Genomic DNA, 17805 nt, shown 5'->3' on the forward strand with positions numbered 1-17805 from the left:
CCCAAATAAATTGAAGGTTTCTTGCTCCTCAAAGCCTGGAGAAGACAAGTGCGAAGGAGGCCACGACTCTGTACTCTTAGTTGTTGTTATCATTGTTGCTGTCAGGGCTTTTTTTTTGTAGCAGGAACACCTTTGCAGATTAGGCCACACATCCCTGATGTAGCCAATCCTCCAAAAGCTCACAGGGCTCTTAGTACAGGGCCCTGTAAGCTCCAGGAGGATTGGCTACATCGGGGGGGGGGGGTGGCCTAATATGCAAAGGCGTTCCTGCTACAAAAAAAGCCCTGTTTGCCATCGTTGTCCTCCTACTATTATATTTATGAATCCCCTGATTCATGCCACAGCAGGGCTCCGGGTGATGTACACTCTCCATAAAAATAGCAAAGAGATAAAATCAATTAAAACATTAATAAAATATTCCAATGATCCATTGAAAAATAAGGAGCCAATTCCCATTTCCAACTGCCAGCTGCTTTGCAGGCACGGGGGAAGAGAGTGAGGTCGATGTAAATAGCAGAGAAGTTTGCCAGCCGTGATGGGACAGTTGTTGTCCTCAGCCAAAGGTCTGGAGGAACATCTCCACCTTGCAGGCCCTGCAGAATCACGTCAGATCCTGCAGGGCCCTGGTGGTGTTTGGCAGGGAGTTTCACCAGGTTGGGGCCAGAACTAAAAAGGCTCTGGCTGAGGACAGTCTTTGGGGGTGGGATCCATCAGGAGAGCTCTATCTAAGGAATACAATGATCTCCTGGGGAAATAATGGAAGAGACAGTCCCGTAGGTATGTTAGTCCCTGACTTTTCAAGGTTTTATAGGCCACAAACTGACCCAACAAACTGATACCAACCTGGAGGATGATTTGCGAACCAGTCCAGTTCGTATCAGCTTACGAGTCATTTAAAGTTTAACCCCTGCTTTCTGCTCCCTGTTGCCTTCTGCTTCCCATGAAAAGCCATGAGGAAAAGAAAACAGGAGACCATTTAAACCAAGCAGCTAAGCAGCAAGGCTCTGAGCCATTTCACCCCTGCCTTCTGCTCACTGCTGCTGTTTATCATGAAAAGCAGAAAGCAGGGGCTTAAACTCCTGCTTTCTGCTCTTTACGAGCCACCACAAACTGCACTGAAATTTGTGAAAGTCCATAGTGGTTCTTCAGTTCATGAACATTGTTCCGCGAATCGTGAACTGGACAAAATTCATGACGAACTTTAGTTCGTCAGCTGGTTCACGGCCATCCCTATCCTCAGTGTCAACTACCAGCCCTAAACCAACCAGTCCTCCTCTGTGAAGAGCAGTCCAAAATATACAAGGTGGAGGAGAGCAACATTACTAGGGCTTTTTTTGCAGCGGGAACTCCTTTGCATATTAGACCACACACCCCTGATGTAGCCAATCCTCCTGCAGCTTACAGTACACCCTGTACTAAGAGCCCTATAAGCTCTTGGAGGATTGGCTACATCAGGGGTGTGTGGCTTAATATGCAAAGGAGCTCCCGCTGCAACAAAAGCCGCGAACAGCAAACACAACAATTATTCTAAAAAAGAAAACGCACTTTCCATATTTTAAGAAAATCTGGAAAACCTGCTTAAAATATTGCTATTTGCAGTGCAACCCAAACAGTAGTTTGTATGCAGTGATAGCTGTCTGGGGAGGGGTGTTAAAAGCAATAGTAGCCCCCTTCCACGTTTCAATTTGTGCGCCAAGGGAAGAGTTTATAAGCTGCTGACTCCGGCTGCCTGCCTCATTAGGCAGCCTCCATTGTTTATTTACTGGCTGTTGGAATCTCTCTAAGGATGTGCATTTTTAAGACAACCAAATACTTACCTGAGTGGTACCAAGATACTGTATGGGGGGAAAAAACACCCCTTCCCTCGCCCAGAGCACAGAGAACCATTACAGATAAGAGAGCAAACTGTGTACGGTTCAGCTTGCTGCTTTGTAGCTTAACCTGTTGCATGCCAGACCTTCTCTGTTGCTAGAAATACACACCTCATGATCTAATGACTGCTCTTAAAGCCCTGAGTGATCGCTGGCTTCTACCTCTGTTTCCCATCAGCGGCACGACCGTACAGTTAACTGCAGTGTGTAACAAAAGGAGAAAAAAAGCTTATTGCAGACTTGTCAATAGCACTCGCTTGTAGAAAATAACCAGGAACTGATACAAATGTAGGTAATTTGGTTTTGTTTTCTTGTGGGCTCCAAGGGGTAAGATATAAGTACATGGAAGCTAACAATTTTTGGCTGGGGTGTGCGTATGTGTGCCGGATTGAGCAGTTTTATAAACCGGACTGCATAGAACCAGTTCCTCACCTGCTATTTTGTTTTCAATAGTCATGGCTCTGAGTATCCTGCTACGTTTCAGAGCAGGTGCAATATCTGAAATAGGCCCCATCATGGGGACCTTGAGAACGATAGGGCCCATTAGGGTTGTCAAGTCCAATTCAAGAAATATCTGGGGACTTTGGGGGTGGAGTCAGGAGACATTGGGGGTGGAGCCTGGAGACATGGAGGTGGGGCCATGATCAAGATTGTGACAAGCATAATGGAACTCCAGAGAGACTTTGGGCCATCACACTTGAAGGGACAGCACACCTTCCCTCCATTGGAAATAATGAAGGATAGGGGCACCTTCTTGGGGGGCTCATAGAAGTGGACCCACTAATCCAATCCTTTTGAAACTTGGTGGGTGTTTTGAAGAGAGGTGCAGGAAGGCATGCTGCAAATTTGGTGTCTCTACCTCAGAAACCATCCCCCAGAGCCCCAGATACACATGGATTATACCCTATAGGAATTGGTCTCCATAGGGAATAATGGAGTGCTCAGCAGATATTTCCCTTCCCCCCCCCCCCCGCTTTCTGTTGACCCTGAAGTGGGGGGAGAGCCTCCAAACCGGGGGATCCCCTGCTGCTACCTGGGGACTGGAAACCCTCATGCCCATTGACACCTCTTCTGGTTCCTACCAAGTGTTTTTAGGAAGTGATTGGGATCAGGTAGGGCTTTTACCCAGCAACAGGCCTCGGATTCAGTAGGAGCTCACAGGAGCACAGCTCCTGAACCTTTCTGAGGGTTCCCCCTCCTTCTCTGCTTTTCTGCAGCTGCACCTACTATTCAATGGGCATGGTGGGGAGGAAGAAGAAAAAGAATTGCAGTTTTATACCCCACCCTTCTCTCTGAATCAGAGAGAGCCAGTTTGGTGTAGTGGCTAAATGTGTGGACTCTTATCTGGGAGAACCGGGTTTGATTCCCCACTCCTCCACTTGCAGCTGCTGGAATGGCCTTGGGTCAGCCATAGCTCTCTTATCTGGGAGAACCAGGTTTGATTCCCCACTCCTCCACTTGCAGCTGCTGGAATGGCCTTGGGACAGCCAGAGCTCTCTTATCTGGGAGAACCAGGTTTGATTCCCCACTCCTCCACTTGCAGCTGCTGGAATGGCCTTGGGACAGCCAGAGCTCTCTTATCTGGGAGAACCAGGTTTGATTCCCCACTCCTCTACTTGCAGCTGCTGGAATGGCCTTGGGTCAGCCATAGTGGTGAAGTGTGCGGACTCTTATCTGGGAGAACCGGGTTTGATTCCCCACTCCTCCACTTGCAGCTGCTGGAATGGCCTTGGGTCAGCCATAGTGGTGAAGTGTGCGGACTCTTATCTGGGAGAACTGGGTTTGATTCCTCACTCCTCCACTTGCACCTGCTGGAATGGCCTTGGGTCAGCCATAGCTCTGGCAGAGGTTGTCCTTGAAAGGGCAGCTGCTGGGAGAGCCCCCATAGCCCCTCCCATAGATGGATACAGGCCTGCTCAGGTCAAAGTTATCCACTTCCCCCTCCCCTTTGTAGCTGGCAGAAATTGAACAAATGAAAAACATCCTGAATGAGGGAGAAAGGGTTGAAATTCTACCTGCCTTAGCTATTGAAGGCAACCGTCTGTCTGCACAAAACCTGTTGTTGTTTTTTTTATCAGAAACACCAGAGAAGCTTGATAATTGTCCTATATTATAAAAAAGACTTTGCATTTTTAGCAGAGCCTAAAGATTACAATTGGCTCTAAAGTAAATAAGACCTTAAATTAGAATTTTAATTAAGGCTTCAATCCTGAACGCGTTTATTTGGTTGTAAATCTTATGCACAACTGTAATTTACTTCTGAATTCAAAAGTTCTTAAATGGAGAGTTTGGCTGATTTCGCAGTAACTTTGCTCCATGCCAGGCTTCCGTTTTTCTCTGGAGCAAGCTAGCAATTTCGCACCAGCTGCTCCGAGCTGCCATTTTGTACCGTGCCCCAAATTGCCAGTTGCCCCAGCACAAAATGGTGGAACGGAGCAGCTGGTGCAAAATCATTAGCTTGCTCTGGAGAGAAACTGAAGCCTGGGGCAGAGCAATGTTAGCGCAGAATCACCCCTAGTATGGAATAGAAAGAAGTTTCTGTTTGAGAAATGTATACTGTGAGACAAGGCTTTATATACTCTGCCCCTAATATTTTTGTATGATACTGAGGAGTGTAGCTATGGAGGGAGAGACTGTATCAGACACCCCCCCCCCCCCATATTGCAGACCTCTTCCCAGGTGCAAGAAAGACACTGGGATAACTGGAAACCACTGGATGCTTTGTTTTATATTAAAATTAAAAAGTTTTATATCCATAGTAACACAGTCCAATCATTTTAAGATATTTGCATTTATGTTTGAACAGTTCTGCACTGATTCTATCCCCTGCTGAGTACTCTTAAGCTGTCTCACCACAACATTTCTGATTGGGATACACAACTGTGGATAAAAGCGGGGGGGGGGGGAAACCTAAGTGTGTTGGCACTAAATATAAGGTAGCCAGTAGTCAGACCCCCCAAGAGTCTGGCAGGGACCTATACGAGAATGCATCTTGCCCCCAGTGAGTCTTAAATTTAAGACTCCCTTTCTGAATCTCCAGAATCTGTAATTCAGAGGTATATTGGCTCTGAACATAGAGGTTTGCCCACTTTGGAAAGGCTTTCTCCCACCAATAGGGCTCCTCTAACCACCCTTGACTTTGATGGAAGAAACAGCGAGGACTGAAGTTCTGTGACAAGCTGACATCAAATGCAGGCAAAAATCCAAATGTGACATTGACAAGTAGCTCACCGTCATCTCTTAGGACTGACAAGTCCCCTCTGGCCACCAGCCACCTCGCACAGGAACTCTTCAGTGCTCTCCTAAACCTCCTGAACCAGTTCTTGACAGGTTCCGGAGTGTGCAGAGAGGATCTTCTGACACCAAGCGCGGACATCACGTAGAGGAGAGTCAGCTAGAGATCCCCTGTGAGATTGATATCTTTAGCTCGAACAGGATCCATTTTATACACTCCTGAACCTCCAAAACCTGTCAAAATGATTGCCTGGGCAGTCACATGGGATCTCCCTGAATGCTCCTCTACATGCCCTCCAAGTTCTGCTCCCTCTGTTGCTTTGAAGTTCAGTAAACATTTAGAATAAGCAGAAACATTCTGTCAGAAAATATATCCGTTCATGAAGCAGCACAAACCTCTCTGGACAGCTTGAAAGTTCATGGAAAACGCATGCTGGATGATCTGCCATGAATTCTGCTTTGCAAACCATGATCCGGCCAAAATTCATCATGGGCTTTAGTTTGTGAGTTGGTTTGTGCCCATCCCTACTTTCAGACATTCAGTGTTTGGCACTCCAGCTGTGTGTATCACAAGCTTTGGCTTTTTGAAGGTATATGTTTGTGTGTATTCTATCGTAGGATGCATTGGTGTAGCTTGAATTGTACACAACCTGGAAAAATGCAACTTTTAATCACCCAGTGTTTTAACGAGTGGATTTTCAAATCTCGGTTACGAAGCCAAACAAGTAATAGATTAATAAATCAACAACAACAACAACAAAACCTAGTGCTGAGAAGATTTCCTCAGTCCTTGTTCTGAAGTTTATTGCACTAGTCCTTCATTCATTCAATTTAATTGTGTGTGTGTTTTTAAAGTCTGGAATTGTAGCATGTGCAATGTCAAGCATGGTAAAATTCCAATGTTAATTGATTGTTTTAGGGCCCTGCCTAAACCAGATCTGGGAAGTGTCATGGAGGGACCCATTTTGTTAGTTTGTTATTCTTTCCCTTCCCCCTTTCCCTGCTTTATGGTTTGCAAATAGAAGTAGTGAGAACTGAAACGAAATAATTAGCACCTTCCCAGACATTCTGTTGAGGGAGTACGGGACATCTGGAGAAAGCAAGGACGAGGTCCTGATAATGCTATGGGAATGTAGACATTTATGATGCTTTATGTGTGAATCCTACCCCGCAACCCCCTCCCTTGGAATCCCGTTGAAGTAGGCCTTAAAAGTATTGTATCAATGTATCAGTTTCATTACTCCCAAGCAATGGCTATGCCAAAAGTATCGGTCTATCAATAAACGTAGTCTTTGTATCAACTTCGACTCGTCATTGAACCCGCATGCTTGATATGCAAGTTGCCACAGCTTTCAGTTTGCCCCTCCATACATTATCAATGTAAACACTGCCCAAAAAGATCTAAAATAATAATAATCCTGATGTATCTATAATAGTAACATCCTGACATCTACTCTACGGTTTTAGATTGTCGTGATGAAGTGCCAGGTTTGTTGTTGCAGTCAAATGAGAGCAGAAGTTGTTTTGCAAGCACCGGTTCACTTCGGCGCGTTTGGAATCCCAGGTTATTATTGCGCTGACAAATGCAGTTCATTCATACGTGGGCAGGATAGAGCAGGCCAGCCAGTAAATATTTATGTTCCAGCACCGCTCGCCTCTAAGACTTCACCTCATTTCATATTGTGGATTTCTTGTCAATGCCGCTGTCTTTCTCCGATGCAGGCACTTCTGTCATCCAAGTGACAGCGACCGATGCCGATGATTCAAACTACGGCAACAGCGCCAAAATTGTTTACAGTATCCTCCAGGGCCAGCCGTATTTTTCAGTGGATCCAGAAACAGGTCAGAAAGTCTTTGCTTTCTCCTAATTACACTGGCTTTGCTTTCTTCCAATCGTGTTCAGGCACTGACAGCTGTTTTCAATTCCATCTTCCCTCCCAAAGAAAAAACATTTCCACCCTATGTTTCACCCCCTAAAAGAGAGGTTTTCATTAACCTGTTAAGAATATAAGAACATAAGAGAAGGTATGTTGGATCAGGCCAATGGCCCATCCAGTCCAACACTCTGTGTCTCATAAGAACAGAAGAGAAGCCCTGTTGGATCAGGCCAATGGCCCCTCCAGTCCAACACCCTGTGTCACATAAGAACATAAGAGAAGCCCTGTTGGATCAGGCCAATGGCCCCTCCAGTCCAACACCCTGTGTCTCATAAGAACAGAAGAGAAGCCCTGTTGGATCAGGCCAATGGCCCATCCAGTCCAACACTCTGTGTCTCATAAGAACAGAAGAGAAGCCCTGTTGGATCAGGCCAATGGCCCATCCAGTCCAACACTCTGTGTCTCATAAGAACAGAAGAGAAGCCCTGTTGGATCAGGCCAATGACCCATCCAGTCCAACACTCTGTGTCTCATAAGAACATAAGAGAAGCCATGTTGGATCAGGCCAATGGCCCATCCAGTCCAACACTCTGTGTCTCATAAGAACATAAGAGAAGCCATGTTGGATCAGGCCAATGGCCCATCCAGTACAACACTCTGTGTCTCATAAGAACATAAGAGAAGCCCTGTTGGATCAGGCCAATGGCCCATCCAGTCCAACACTCTGTGTCTCATAAGAACAGAAGAGAAGCCCTGTTGGATCAGGCCAATGGCCCATCCAGTCCAACACTCTGTGTCTCATAAGAACAGAAGAGAAGCCCTGCTGGATCAGGCCAATGGCCCATCCAGTCCAACACTTTGTGTCTCATAAGAACAGAAGAGAAGCCCTGTTGGATCAGGCCAATGGCCCCTCCAGTCCAACACCCTGTGTCTCATAAGAACAGAAGAGAAGCCCTGTTGGATCAGGCCAATGGCCCATCCAGTCCAACACTCTGTGTCTCATAAGAACAGAAGAGAAGCCCTGTTGGATCAGGCCAATGGCCCATCCAGTCCAACACTCTGTGTCTCATAAGAACAGAAGAGAAGCCCTGTTGGATCAGGCCAATGACCCATCCAGTCCAACACTCTGTGTCTCATAAGAACATAAGAGAAGCCATGTTGGATCAGGCCAATGGCCCATCCAGTCCAACACTCTGTGTCTCATAAGAACATAAGAGAAGCCATGTTGGATCAGGCCAGTGGCCCATCCAGTACAACACTCTGTGTCTCATAAGAACATAAGAGAAGCCATGTTGGATCAGGCCAATGGCCCATCCAGTCCAACACTCTGTGTCTCATAAGAACATAAGAGAAGCCATGTTGGATCAGGCCAATGGCTCATCCAGTCCAACACTCTGTGTCACATAGTGGCCATAAAAAACCAAGTGCCATCAGAAGGTCCATCAGTGGGGCCAGGACAATAGAAGCCTTCCCGCTGTTCTTTGCAAATCATGATCTGGCCATTCAAATAACTCAAGATGGGTAGCCATGTCCGGGGTGGAATACTAGCAGGAGTTCCTTTGCATATTAGGCCACACACAATTCTGATGTAGCCAATCCTCCAAGAGTTTACACGGCTCTTTTTTATAAGCTCTTGGAGGATTGGCTACATCAGGGGTGCGTAGCCTAATATGCAAAGGAGCACCTGCTAGAATGCCACCCCTGGCCATGTTAGTCTGTCTGTAGCAGTAGAAAATAGCAAGAATTCAGTAACACCTTACAGACTAGCACCATTTGTGGCAGGGTGGGAGCTTTCCTGGTACCTGAAGAGATGAGTGGCTCATGAAAGCTCATACCCTGCGACAAATTGTGATAGTCTTTAAGGTCCTCCTGAACTCTTACTCTTTTCTATTCAAATAGCTGCTTATCCTTGTGTGTTCGTTTGGCACACTCGTGGCTAGCACCATGATTTTGGGCCAAGGCTCTCCCCGACATAGGAGTCCAGGGGATTGCCTTACAGTGGTTCTCCTCCTTTCTCCATGGTTGGGGACAAAGGATGGCCTTTGGCGAGCAGACCTCTTTGCGGCACCCACTTGAGCGTGGTGTACCGCAAGGAGCTATTCTCTTGCCAATGATGTTTAACATCTATATGCGCCCCCTTGCCCAGATTGCTCGAGGTTTTGGGCCGGGCTGTCACCAATACACAGATGACACCCAGCTCTATCTGTTGATGGATGGCCATTCAGACACTACTCTGGATCATTGGACCGGGGCTTTGGAAGCTGTGGCTGAATGGTTGCGACAAAGCCAGCTGAAGCTCAATCCAACCAAGACGGAGGTCCTATATCTGAACCGTGGGGGACTAGAATTGGGTCTCCGACTCCCAACCCCGGACAGTGCATCTCTTGCACCAGTTCAGAAGGTGAGGAGTCTGGGAGTGATACCGGATGTCTCACTTACCATAGAGGCCCAGGTCACAGCAATTGCTCAATCTGCTTTTCACCATCTTCGGCAGGCCAGGCAGCTGGCGCCTTACCTATCCCCCCAGGATTTAGCTACTGTGATCCATGCAACGGTCACTTCCAGGTTGGATTACTGTAACTCGGTCTATGCAGGCTTACCCTTGTGGCTGATCCGGAAACTCCAGCTAGTGCAGAATGCTGCAGCATGGCTGTTAACTACATTGCCTTTACAGGCAAGCATTCAGCCAGCGCTGTGCCAGCTGCACTGGCTACCTATTGAGTACCGGATTCGCATCAAGGTTTTGGTACTGACACTTAAAGCCTTACGCGGTCTGGGACCAACATACCTGAGGGACCGCCTTTCCCCATATATGCCCCAGAGGTCGTTGCGATCAGCTACGCAACATCTCCTGACCACCCCTGGCCCTAAGGACGTCCAACTTGCCTCAACCAGGGCCAGGGCCTTTTCAGCCCTGGCCCCTGCCTGGTGGAATCAGCTCCCTGTGGAGATCCAGGCCCTACCCGAACTACTGCCATTTCATAGGGCCTGTTCTGCCAGGCCTATGGTTGAGGCAGCAGGCATCCCATTATTCCATTATTTGACCTCCCTTGTGGTGACATTGTGCCTTACTGAAGTGCTATCCTATTGCTATTACCATTGTTCAATGTGAGCCTATAACTGCTTACTTGATATGCCAGGAGTGGCCAATGGTAACTCTCCAGACGTTTTTTGCCTTCAACTCCCATCACTCCCAGCCATTGGCCATGCTGGCTGGGGCTGATGGGAGTTGTAGGCAAAAAGCATCTGGAGAGCTACCATTGGCCACCCCTGCTCTATAGCATGGTAACCATGCTGAGGCCCTCCCCTTCCCAAGCTCCGCCCTCAAAGTCTCCAGGTATCTCCCAACCTGGAGTTGGCAACCCTATAGGTATAGAGCAGGGGTGGCCAATGGTAGCTCTCCAGATGTTTTTTGCCTGCAGCTCCCATCAGCCCCAGCCATTGGCCATGCTGGCTGGGGCTGATGGGAGTTGTAGGCAACAAACATCTGGAGAGCTACTGTTGGCTACCCCATGATGTGCTGTGCCATGTCCGCCGGTGGTGCATTTTATTTATTGTTTTTTACTGTTTAATTTTGTGGTGTTTTAACTTTGATCCGTAGGTTTTTATCGTTATTTTATACGTTGCGATCCGCCTGGAGCCCGTTTATGGGAAAGGGCGGAATATAAGCCTACTAAATAAATCAAGAAATAGTCTCTCCTAACCTGGAAGGGGCTCAGGGAGCAAGACAAGAATGGCCTCAGGGTTCTCTGACCTTTGTAGGCACGTCATGCAACTGAAGAATGCCAGTTCTGGTGGGAAGAGGGTGGGATTGGCTATTCTGTCACTCCTTCAAATGCTAGACTGGGCACAAAGGTCCACAGTTGCAGTTGTGCATTGGGGACAGTGTTTACTTATGCTCCGATGACCATGTCGTAAGAGGGTAAAGTTGTAGAGCCATTAGTCGATGCCAGGGGTGGCCAACGGCAGCTCGCCAGATGTTTTCTTTTTGCCTACAACTCCCATCAGCCCCAGCCAGAACGGTCAACGGCTGGGGCTGATGGGAGTTGTAGGCAAAAAGAAAACATCTGGAGAGCTACCGTTGGCCGCCCCTGGTCTATGCACTGGGTGAAAACGTGTAACCAAGTTGGAATTTATCCTGGAAGATAAACATTAATAGAATTCCAGGGCTGCCTTCCGTGCCAAGTTCTTTTCTCTATGCAGAAAGAAAACTGTCAAGCGGCTATTATTTGAGGACATTGCCTCCTGATGGGCAAGGGACAGTGTCTTGCAATGGGAAAGTTGCACGGCAACTTTTATGCCCCCCCCCAGTTGTTTCCAAAAGATAAAACCGCTTCTTGAGTAGACATCCTAACTGAGGATAGCCATGCAGAAAACCTACATAAACTACAGATGAGCAGCTGATTCATAGACCCAGTCATTTCACATCTTTTTTGCTTGGGAACGGGAGCGGCTTAGGCATCATACCATAGAGTCCCCCCCATCCAAAGCAGCTGTTTTCTTCAGTTGAACGGATCTCTATCACCTGAAGATCAGTTGCCATCCCAGGAGATCTCCAGCCGCCACCTGGAGGCTGGCAACTCTGATTCCCATAAACATAAACCCTGTGTGAAGATGGCTACCGCGCAGTCTTCCAGTGCTGAAATAGACAGTATCACTTGAGATCGTAGGTTGGGGATATTGATTTTGAATACTCTCCAGTGTAAAAAAAAAATAAAATAAACTCCATAGATACAGTAAATGACCAGATAAAGGAGTTTAGTGTAGCCTTTTATGTGGCGGAGTAGTTCAAAAATGCAGTCCCCTCTCCGCTGTCTGATGTAGCACAGTGCATTTTGCCTTCTCTGAACTTCACCACCTCATTTCCCTTGCAGCTGCAGCCTCTATTTTGCTTCTGGAAAGAGTTGTAAACACTCCTTGATGCTAGCTTTTCAAAAGCTGGTATCAAAAGATTCCCCCCCCCCCCAAAAAAAAAAGCTTTCGCTGCAACTCCTGCTACCGTGTTTGATGTCAGGGTTTGCAGTGGGTTTCTCTCCCCCCCCCCAAAAAAAGGATAATTAAATTGATTTGGTGCTAGCCTAAAAACCCCGAGTGATAGAAGCTTCCTAATTCTCTTTTCCTTGTTCCGAAATTAAAGTGGCCCCAGACTGAAAGCTTCATTTCCACCCATCCCACGTTTCGATTTGATTTATTTGCTGTAGAGTAAGCGGGAAAATAGATCTGACACAAATCCACTGTAATTCTCTCTTTCATTCCACCCCGCCTTCCTTAGTACGTCTCTCATGCGTTTCTCAGACTTCTTTCTTCTTCTTTTTTTTCTTTTTAACAAGGCATCATCAAAACTGCATTACCGGACATGAGCCGAGAAAACCGAGAACAATACCAGGTGGTCATCCAAGCCAAGGACATGGGAGGCCAGATGGGTGGACTTTCAGGAACCACCACGGTGAATATCACGCTGACTGACGTCAACGACAATCCGCCTCGATTCCCCCAGAGTACGAAGCATTTCATAGTTTGGTTGCATTAAAAAAAAAAAAAAGCTCCTTTAACTTCATTAGTTCTACATTCGCCATCTGGGCTATGCAGGGCTTTTTTTTGTAGCAGGAGCTCCTTTGCATATTAGGCCACACACCCCTGATGTAGCCAGTCCTCCAAGAGCTTACAGGGCTCTTCGTACAGGGCCTGCTGTAAGCTCCAGGAGGATTGGCTACATCAGGGGTGTGTGGCCTAATAGGCAAAGGAGGTCCTGCTAGAATTCCTTACAGGGCTCTTCTTATAGGGCCTGCTGTAAGCTCCAGGAGGATTGGCTACATCAGGGGTGTGTGGCCTAATAGGCAAAGGAGGTCCTGCTAGAATTCCTTACAGGGCTCTTTGTACAGGGCCTACTGTAAGTTCCAGGAGGATTGGCTACATCAGGGATGTGTGGCCTAATAGGCAAAGGAGGTCCTGCTAGAATTCCTTACAGGGCTCTTCTTACAGGGCCTACTGTAAGCTCTTGGAGGATTGGCTACATCAGGGGCGTGTGGCCTAATAGGCAAAGGAGGTCCTGCTAGAATTCCTTACAGGGCTCTTTGTACAGGGCCTACTGTAAGTTCCAGGAGGATTGGCTACATCAGGGATGTGTGGCCTAATAGGCAAAGGAGGTCCTGCTAGAATTCCTTACAGGGCTCTTCGTAAAGGGCCTGCTGTAAGTTCCAGGAGGATTTGCTACATCAGGGGTGTGTGGCCTAATAAGCAAAGGAGGTCCTGCTAGAATTCCTTACAGGGTTCTTCGTACAGGGCCTACTGGAAGCTCCAGGAGGATTAGCTACATCAGGGGTGTGTGGCCTAATAGGCAAAGGAGGTCCTGTTAGAATTCCTTACAGGGCTCTTCGTACAGGGCCTGCTGTAAGCTCCAGGAGGATTGGCTACATCAGGGATGTGTGGCCTAATATGTAGAGGAGTTCCTGCTATAAAAAAAAAGCAGCAGCTCTGGAGATACAAATACAGACACAGGTCTGTTTACTCTGCAGTTGTGTAAGGTCACAAGGTGTCTATGCATTCCACCTTGGCCAGCGAGGGTTGTCAGGTGATCCTGGCCACCAATGGGGGATGGGGGGTAGGGTTGCCAGAATCTAGGTCAGGAAACTCCTGGAGATTTGGGTATAGAGCCATCTCAGAAGGGGTCATTTCGTAGAGAAAGAGGTGCTGGAGCTCATTAGCACAGCTCATTTGCATAACTCATTTGCATCTGCCACATACTCCTGAAATCACCAGAAGGTGTACTACATTATATCAGCTCAGCATCTACCTTAATATGTTTCTTGAATGAGAATTGTCATAAGAAAACCTTACTGCCATCGCATTTTTCAAATTATGTTTTCCTATGTGGCCACAGTGACACGAGGAAGATTTCCATCGATCTGTTTTATATGTTTCAATCTTTTTTCTGAGGGAAAAAAAAAAAAGAATTAGAAAGTTGGTCAAATCTTAGAGTTCAGCAAAATTCTCCCAGGGGGTTTGAACGTTGGAGCCCAGAAATGAGTATTTTTTTTGTGGGAGGGGTAAGAAACAAAGAGCACAATAAAATTTAGAGCTTCCAAAGCTTCACTCCTGTGAGCGCCTGACCAAAATGAGGCCTGAACCTCAGCATGATAGAATGAGATGCTAAACAAGACGCCGATTGCAAAACAAGGAAATTTATTCAGCCCCTAATAGACCACTGGATATGCTTGGTGGCCAGTCATCTTCTTGTGAATGGCAAGTTGTGGAAGCTTGCCTTAAAGCGTAATCCACAGAGCAGCTGTCACCACAGGCCTATACCACAGATGGCTAGAGGGCCATCTGACAGCAATGAAGATCCTGTGAATTGAGGGGGAGGTGTTTGTGAGTTCCCTGCATTGTGCAGGGGGTTGGACTAGATGACCCTGGAAGTCCCTTCCAGCTCTATGATTCCTGACGGTTAGAGCGGTTCTTCAGTGGAACAGGCTTCCTCGGGAGGTGGTGGGCTCTCCTTCCTTGGAGGTTTTTAAACAGAGGCTAGATGGCCATCTGACAGCAATGAAGATCCTGTGAATTTAGGGGGAGGTGTTTGTGAGTTCCCTGCATTGTGCTGGGGGTTGGACTAGATGACCCTGGATGTCCCTTCCAACTCTATGGTTCCATGAGATGAGCTGTGATGCCAGGGGATCCACAGGACCCACTTGGAGGCTGACATCCCTAATTGGACCTACCAGCCTTACTGATCAGTCAAGCAGTAACTTTAGGGGCATATTTAACTGCTCATAACACACCAAACCAAATAGCCGCCAGATACCTGTAATGGACTGGCAGGTGCTTAATATGTCCCCCCCGCTCCCAAAAGGATGTGGGTTTCCAGTAGGGTTGCCAGATACAGGTTAGGAAACTCCTGGAGATTTGGGGATGGAGACTGGGGAGAACAGAGACCACAGTGGGCTAGAATGTCATAGAGTCCACCCTCCACAGCAACCATTTTCTCCAGAGGAATTGATCTTTGTAGCTTGGAGATGAGTTGTAATTCTGGGGGGTTCCTGGGTCCCACTAGGAGACTAGCATCTTTAGTTTCCAGGCAGATGGCAAAACAAGGAAATTTATTCAGCCCCTAATAGATCACTGGATATGCTTGGTGGCCAGTCATCTTCTTGTGAATGGCAAGTTGTGAAAGCATAATCCACAGAGCAGCTATCACCACAGGCCTAATCTACCTCAAGGAATGATCAAGCCTACCAGAGCGGGTTGCCAGATCTGAGTTCGGAAATACTGGAGATTTGAGGGGATGGTGTCTGCGGAAGGGAGGGGCCTCAGCAGGGTAAAGTGCCGTAGAGTCCACCCTCTTTGGGAGGGACGGTGGCTCAGTGGTAGAACATCTGCTTGGTAAGCAGAAAGTCCCAGGTTCAATCCCCGGCATCTCCAATTCAAAAGGGTCCAGTCAAATAGGCGTGAAAAATCTCAGCTTGAGACCCTGGAGAGCTGCTGCCAATCTGAGTACTGACTTTGATGGACTGAGGGTCTGATTCAGTAAGAGGCAGCTTCAAATGTTCCTCCCAAACAGCCTTTTCTCCAGAGGAGCTGGCCTTGGTCATCTAGAAATCAGTTGTAATAGTTGCCACCAGGGGTTATTTTGTAGAAAAAATAGGTGACGGAGCTCATCTAGGGATTGTTATGCACCTGCACTTACTATTCAATGGGCAAGGGAGATAGGTGGGGAGGAAGAGGGGGAACCCTCAGAAAGGTTCAGGAGCTGTGCTCCTATGAACTCCTGCTGAATTCAATGCCTGGCTGCCACGAAAGAAGACCCCAATTGAAAAAGTGCTGCAATATCAATTTTAGTATATACTCCTATTTACAGAAGAAGACCTTGCAGGAGGCAGTAAGAAGACAATTAGATAGGATAGTGAGGTCCTTCTCTCCTATGAAGGGTTATTCCTTGTCTGTCTCCAGATCGCTGCTCTTATGGCAATATCTGGATTTACTCTGCCAACAAAAGGAGCCAGGTTGGGAACCAGGAGACGTTGTTGGCCGTCTAGAGGAACTGGTTGGCCACTTGTGAGAGAGGATGCTGGACCAGATGTACCACTGACCTGATCCAGCAAAGCTCTTCTTATGTTCTGATACTCTTAATGGTCAACTAATTTGACCTAAAGTGTTTAGTCAAGCCACACTAAATTACCTATTTATTTGATGGTGGTGGTGGTGGTAGTATACATTTCTATATATTTTAAACCTTACTTTATTTTGAAATTTGGAAAACTTTTTAAAGAGGTTTCTTGGCCTTTTCAGATCAAATGTAGTATGTCGACCATTTTGAGAGAAAGTTATCCTGTTCCAGTTTGATGAGAGACACTGTTTCCATCCATGGTTGTCCTTTTCCAGTCCAGGTAAACTAGCTGGACTTCCTCCAACTCTAGCGCAAGTGCCTGTGAGCATTGGCAGCCAGAGGGCTTGTAAGCAGGGCAGGGAGAGACGTGCAGGCAGAAAGTGGGGCGCATGGATGAGGTGGGAAGGGGGCTATGACTTCCCTCCCTCAGAGGCAAGATTTTTCCTCCATTTTTCTCTCCCTTTCTGAGTGGCTCTATCCATTTTTGTCTTTTCTGAAGAACAATGACTGTCCCCCCCTGTCAGAGCATGACATTTGCTGTGGGCTCATCCCTGGAGCCTGAGGGAAGGGATGAGTTCACCCATTTAACTTAAACTACTGAAATGACACTCAAGTGACTTTTTAAAAGTTCAAAAATAACAAATATTTTATTCAACATAGAGGGGGAAAGGTCAGGTGAAATCAGGAGTAAAAGGTCTGAGATGGAATCAATAAAGAACTCTGAGGTAAATCTGTATAGGCACAGATTACAGTTCATATATTTTAAATAATTGGAAGTTTAAGCTTTTCACAGTGACTTGAAATCTTTAGGATGAGAGGTTTTTGTTCCAGTGTTTCTTAAACACACGTTTCTGGATACTTTCTTGAACATATATGGCTCTTTTGGATTCCAGAAGGCAGGGATACTTTTTTCCAGTGCCTGAACTCTTTCACTAAACACACCAGTACTCTTTTTGAGGTGTTTTTTTTTTTAAACTGAGATTTAAAAGGCAGCTTCTATGCAGACGAGAGATCTCCGTTCTTCAGATAAAATCTCCCTGCTTGAAATGGATAGGGAAATTCTTCTCTCACTAATTGATCTATCTTTTTTTTTGCCTGAATGGGAGTCTTCACAAAACTACCCACTCCTCCTGCCGACTTTTCCGGTAATCTATGTTAAACTGCTCTCAGTTAGGGCTACGCAAAACCCTGTCAGGAGCACTAAACCCTTCTCAGTCAGGGCTAGGCTCAGACTCTTCTCAGTCAGAGCAGAATTTGGATGCTTTCAGCATTCAGCTCTCAAGTCTTTCTCTGCTCAACTGGTGCTAACCGATCAGATCTCTTGGGGTAGCCTGTCACTCCAGACTCTCTGGCTCTGTGAGGAATTATCCCTTCACAACCCATTACCTGTTTACATAGCGCTTACAAGACTTTGAAGTGCAGTCCATCACAGGGAGTCTGGGAGCTCTCTGCCCACCCACATCTGGAACTGGCCCTGTCTGAGAGGTTTGCAATTTCAAGTGGAGCAGCTGAGGTAGGAATTAAGGTTGCCAGCTCCGGGTTGAGAAATACTTGGAGATTTTGGAATGGAGCCTTGATGAGACAGAAGAAGAAGAAGACTGCAGATTTATACCCCGCCCTTCTCTCTGACTCAGAGCGGCTTACAATCTCCTATATCTTTTCCTCCCATAACAGACACCCTGTGAGGTGGGTGGGGCTGAGAGAGCTCTGACAGAAGCTGCCC

The 17805-nt window shown here is 47.0% G+C and overlaps 1 protein-coding gene across 1 annotated transcript in view; it reads left to right on the forward strand.

Moving 5' to 3' along the window:
• LOC132575492 (cadherin-9-like) overlaps window positions 1–17805 on the forward strand; it is a 144198-nt gene that overhangs the window by 85235 nt on the left and 41158 nt on the right. The window contains exons 3-4 of the mRNA XM_060244295.1: window positions 6828–6947; window positions 12313–12480. Of these exons, the coding sequence (XP_060100278.1) occupies window positions 6828–6947; window positions 12313–12480 (288 nt within the window). The remainder of the gene's footprint in view (window positions 1–6827; window positions 6948–12312; window positions 12481–17805) is intronic.

This window comes from Heteronotia binoei, chromosome 7 (genome assembly GCF_032191835.1).
Source record: "Heteronotia binoei isolate CCM8104 ecotype False Entrance Well chromosome 7, APGP_CSIRO_Hbin_v1, whole genome shotgun sequence".
Lineage (NCBI taxonomy): Eukaryota > Metazoa > Chordata > Lepidosauria > Squamata > Gekkonidae > Heteronotia > Heteronotia binoei.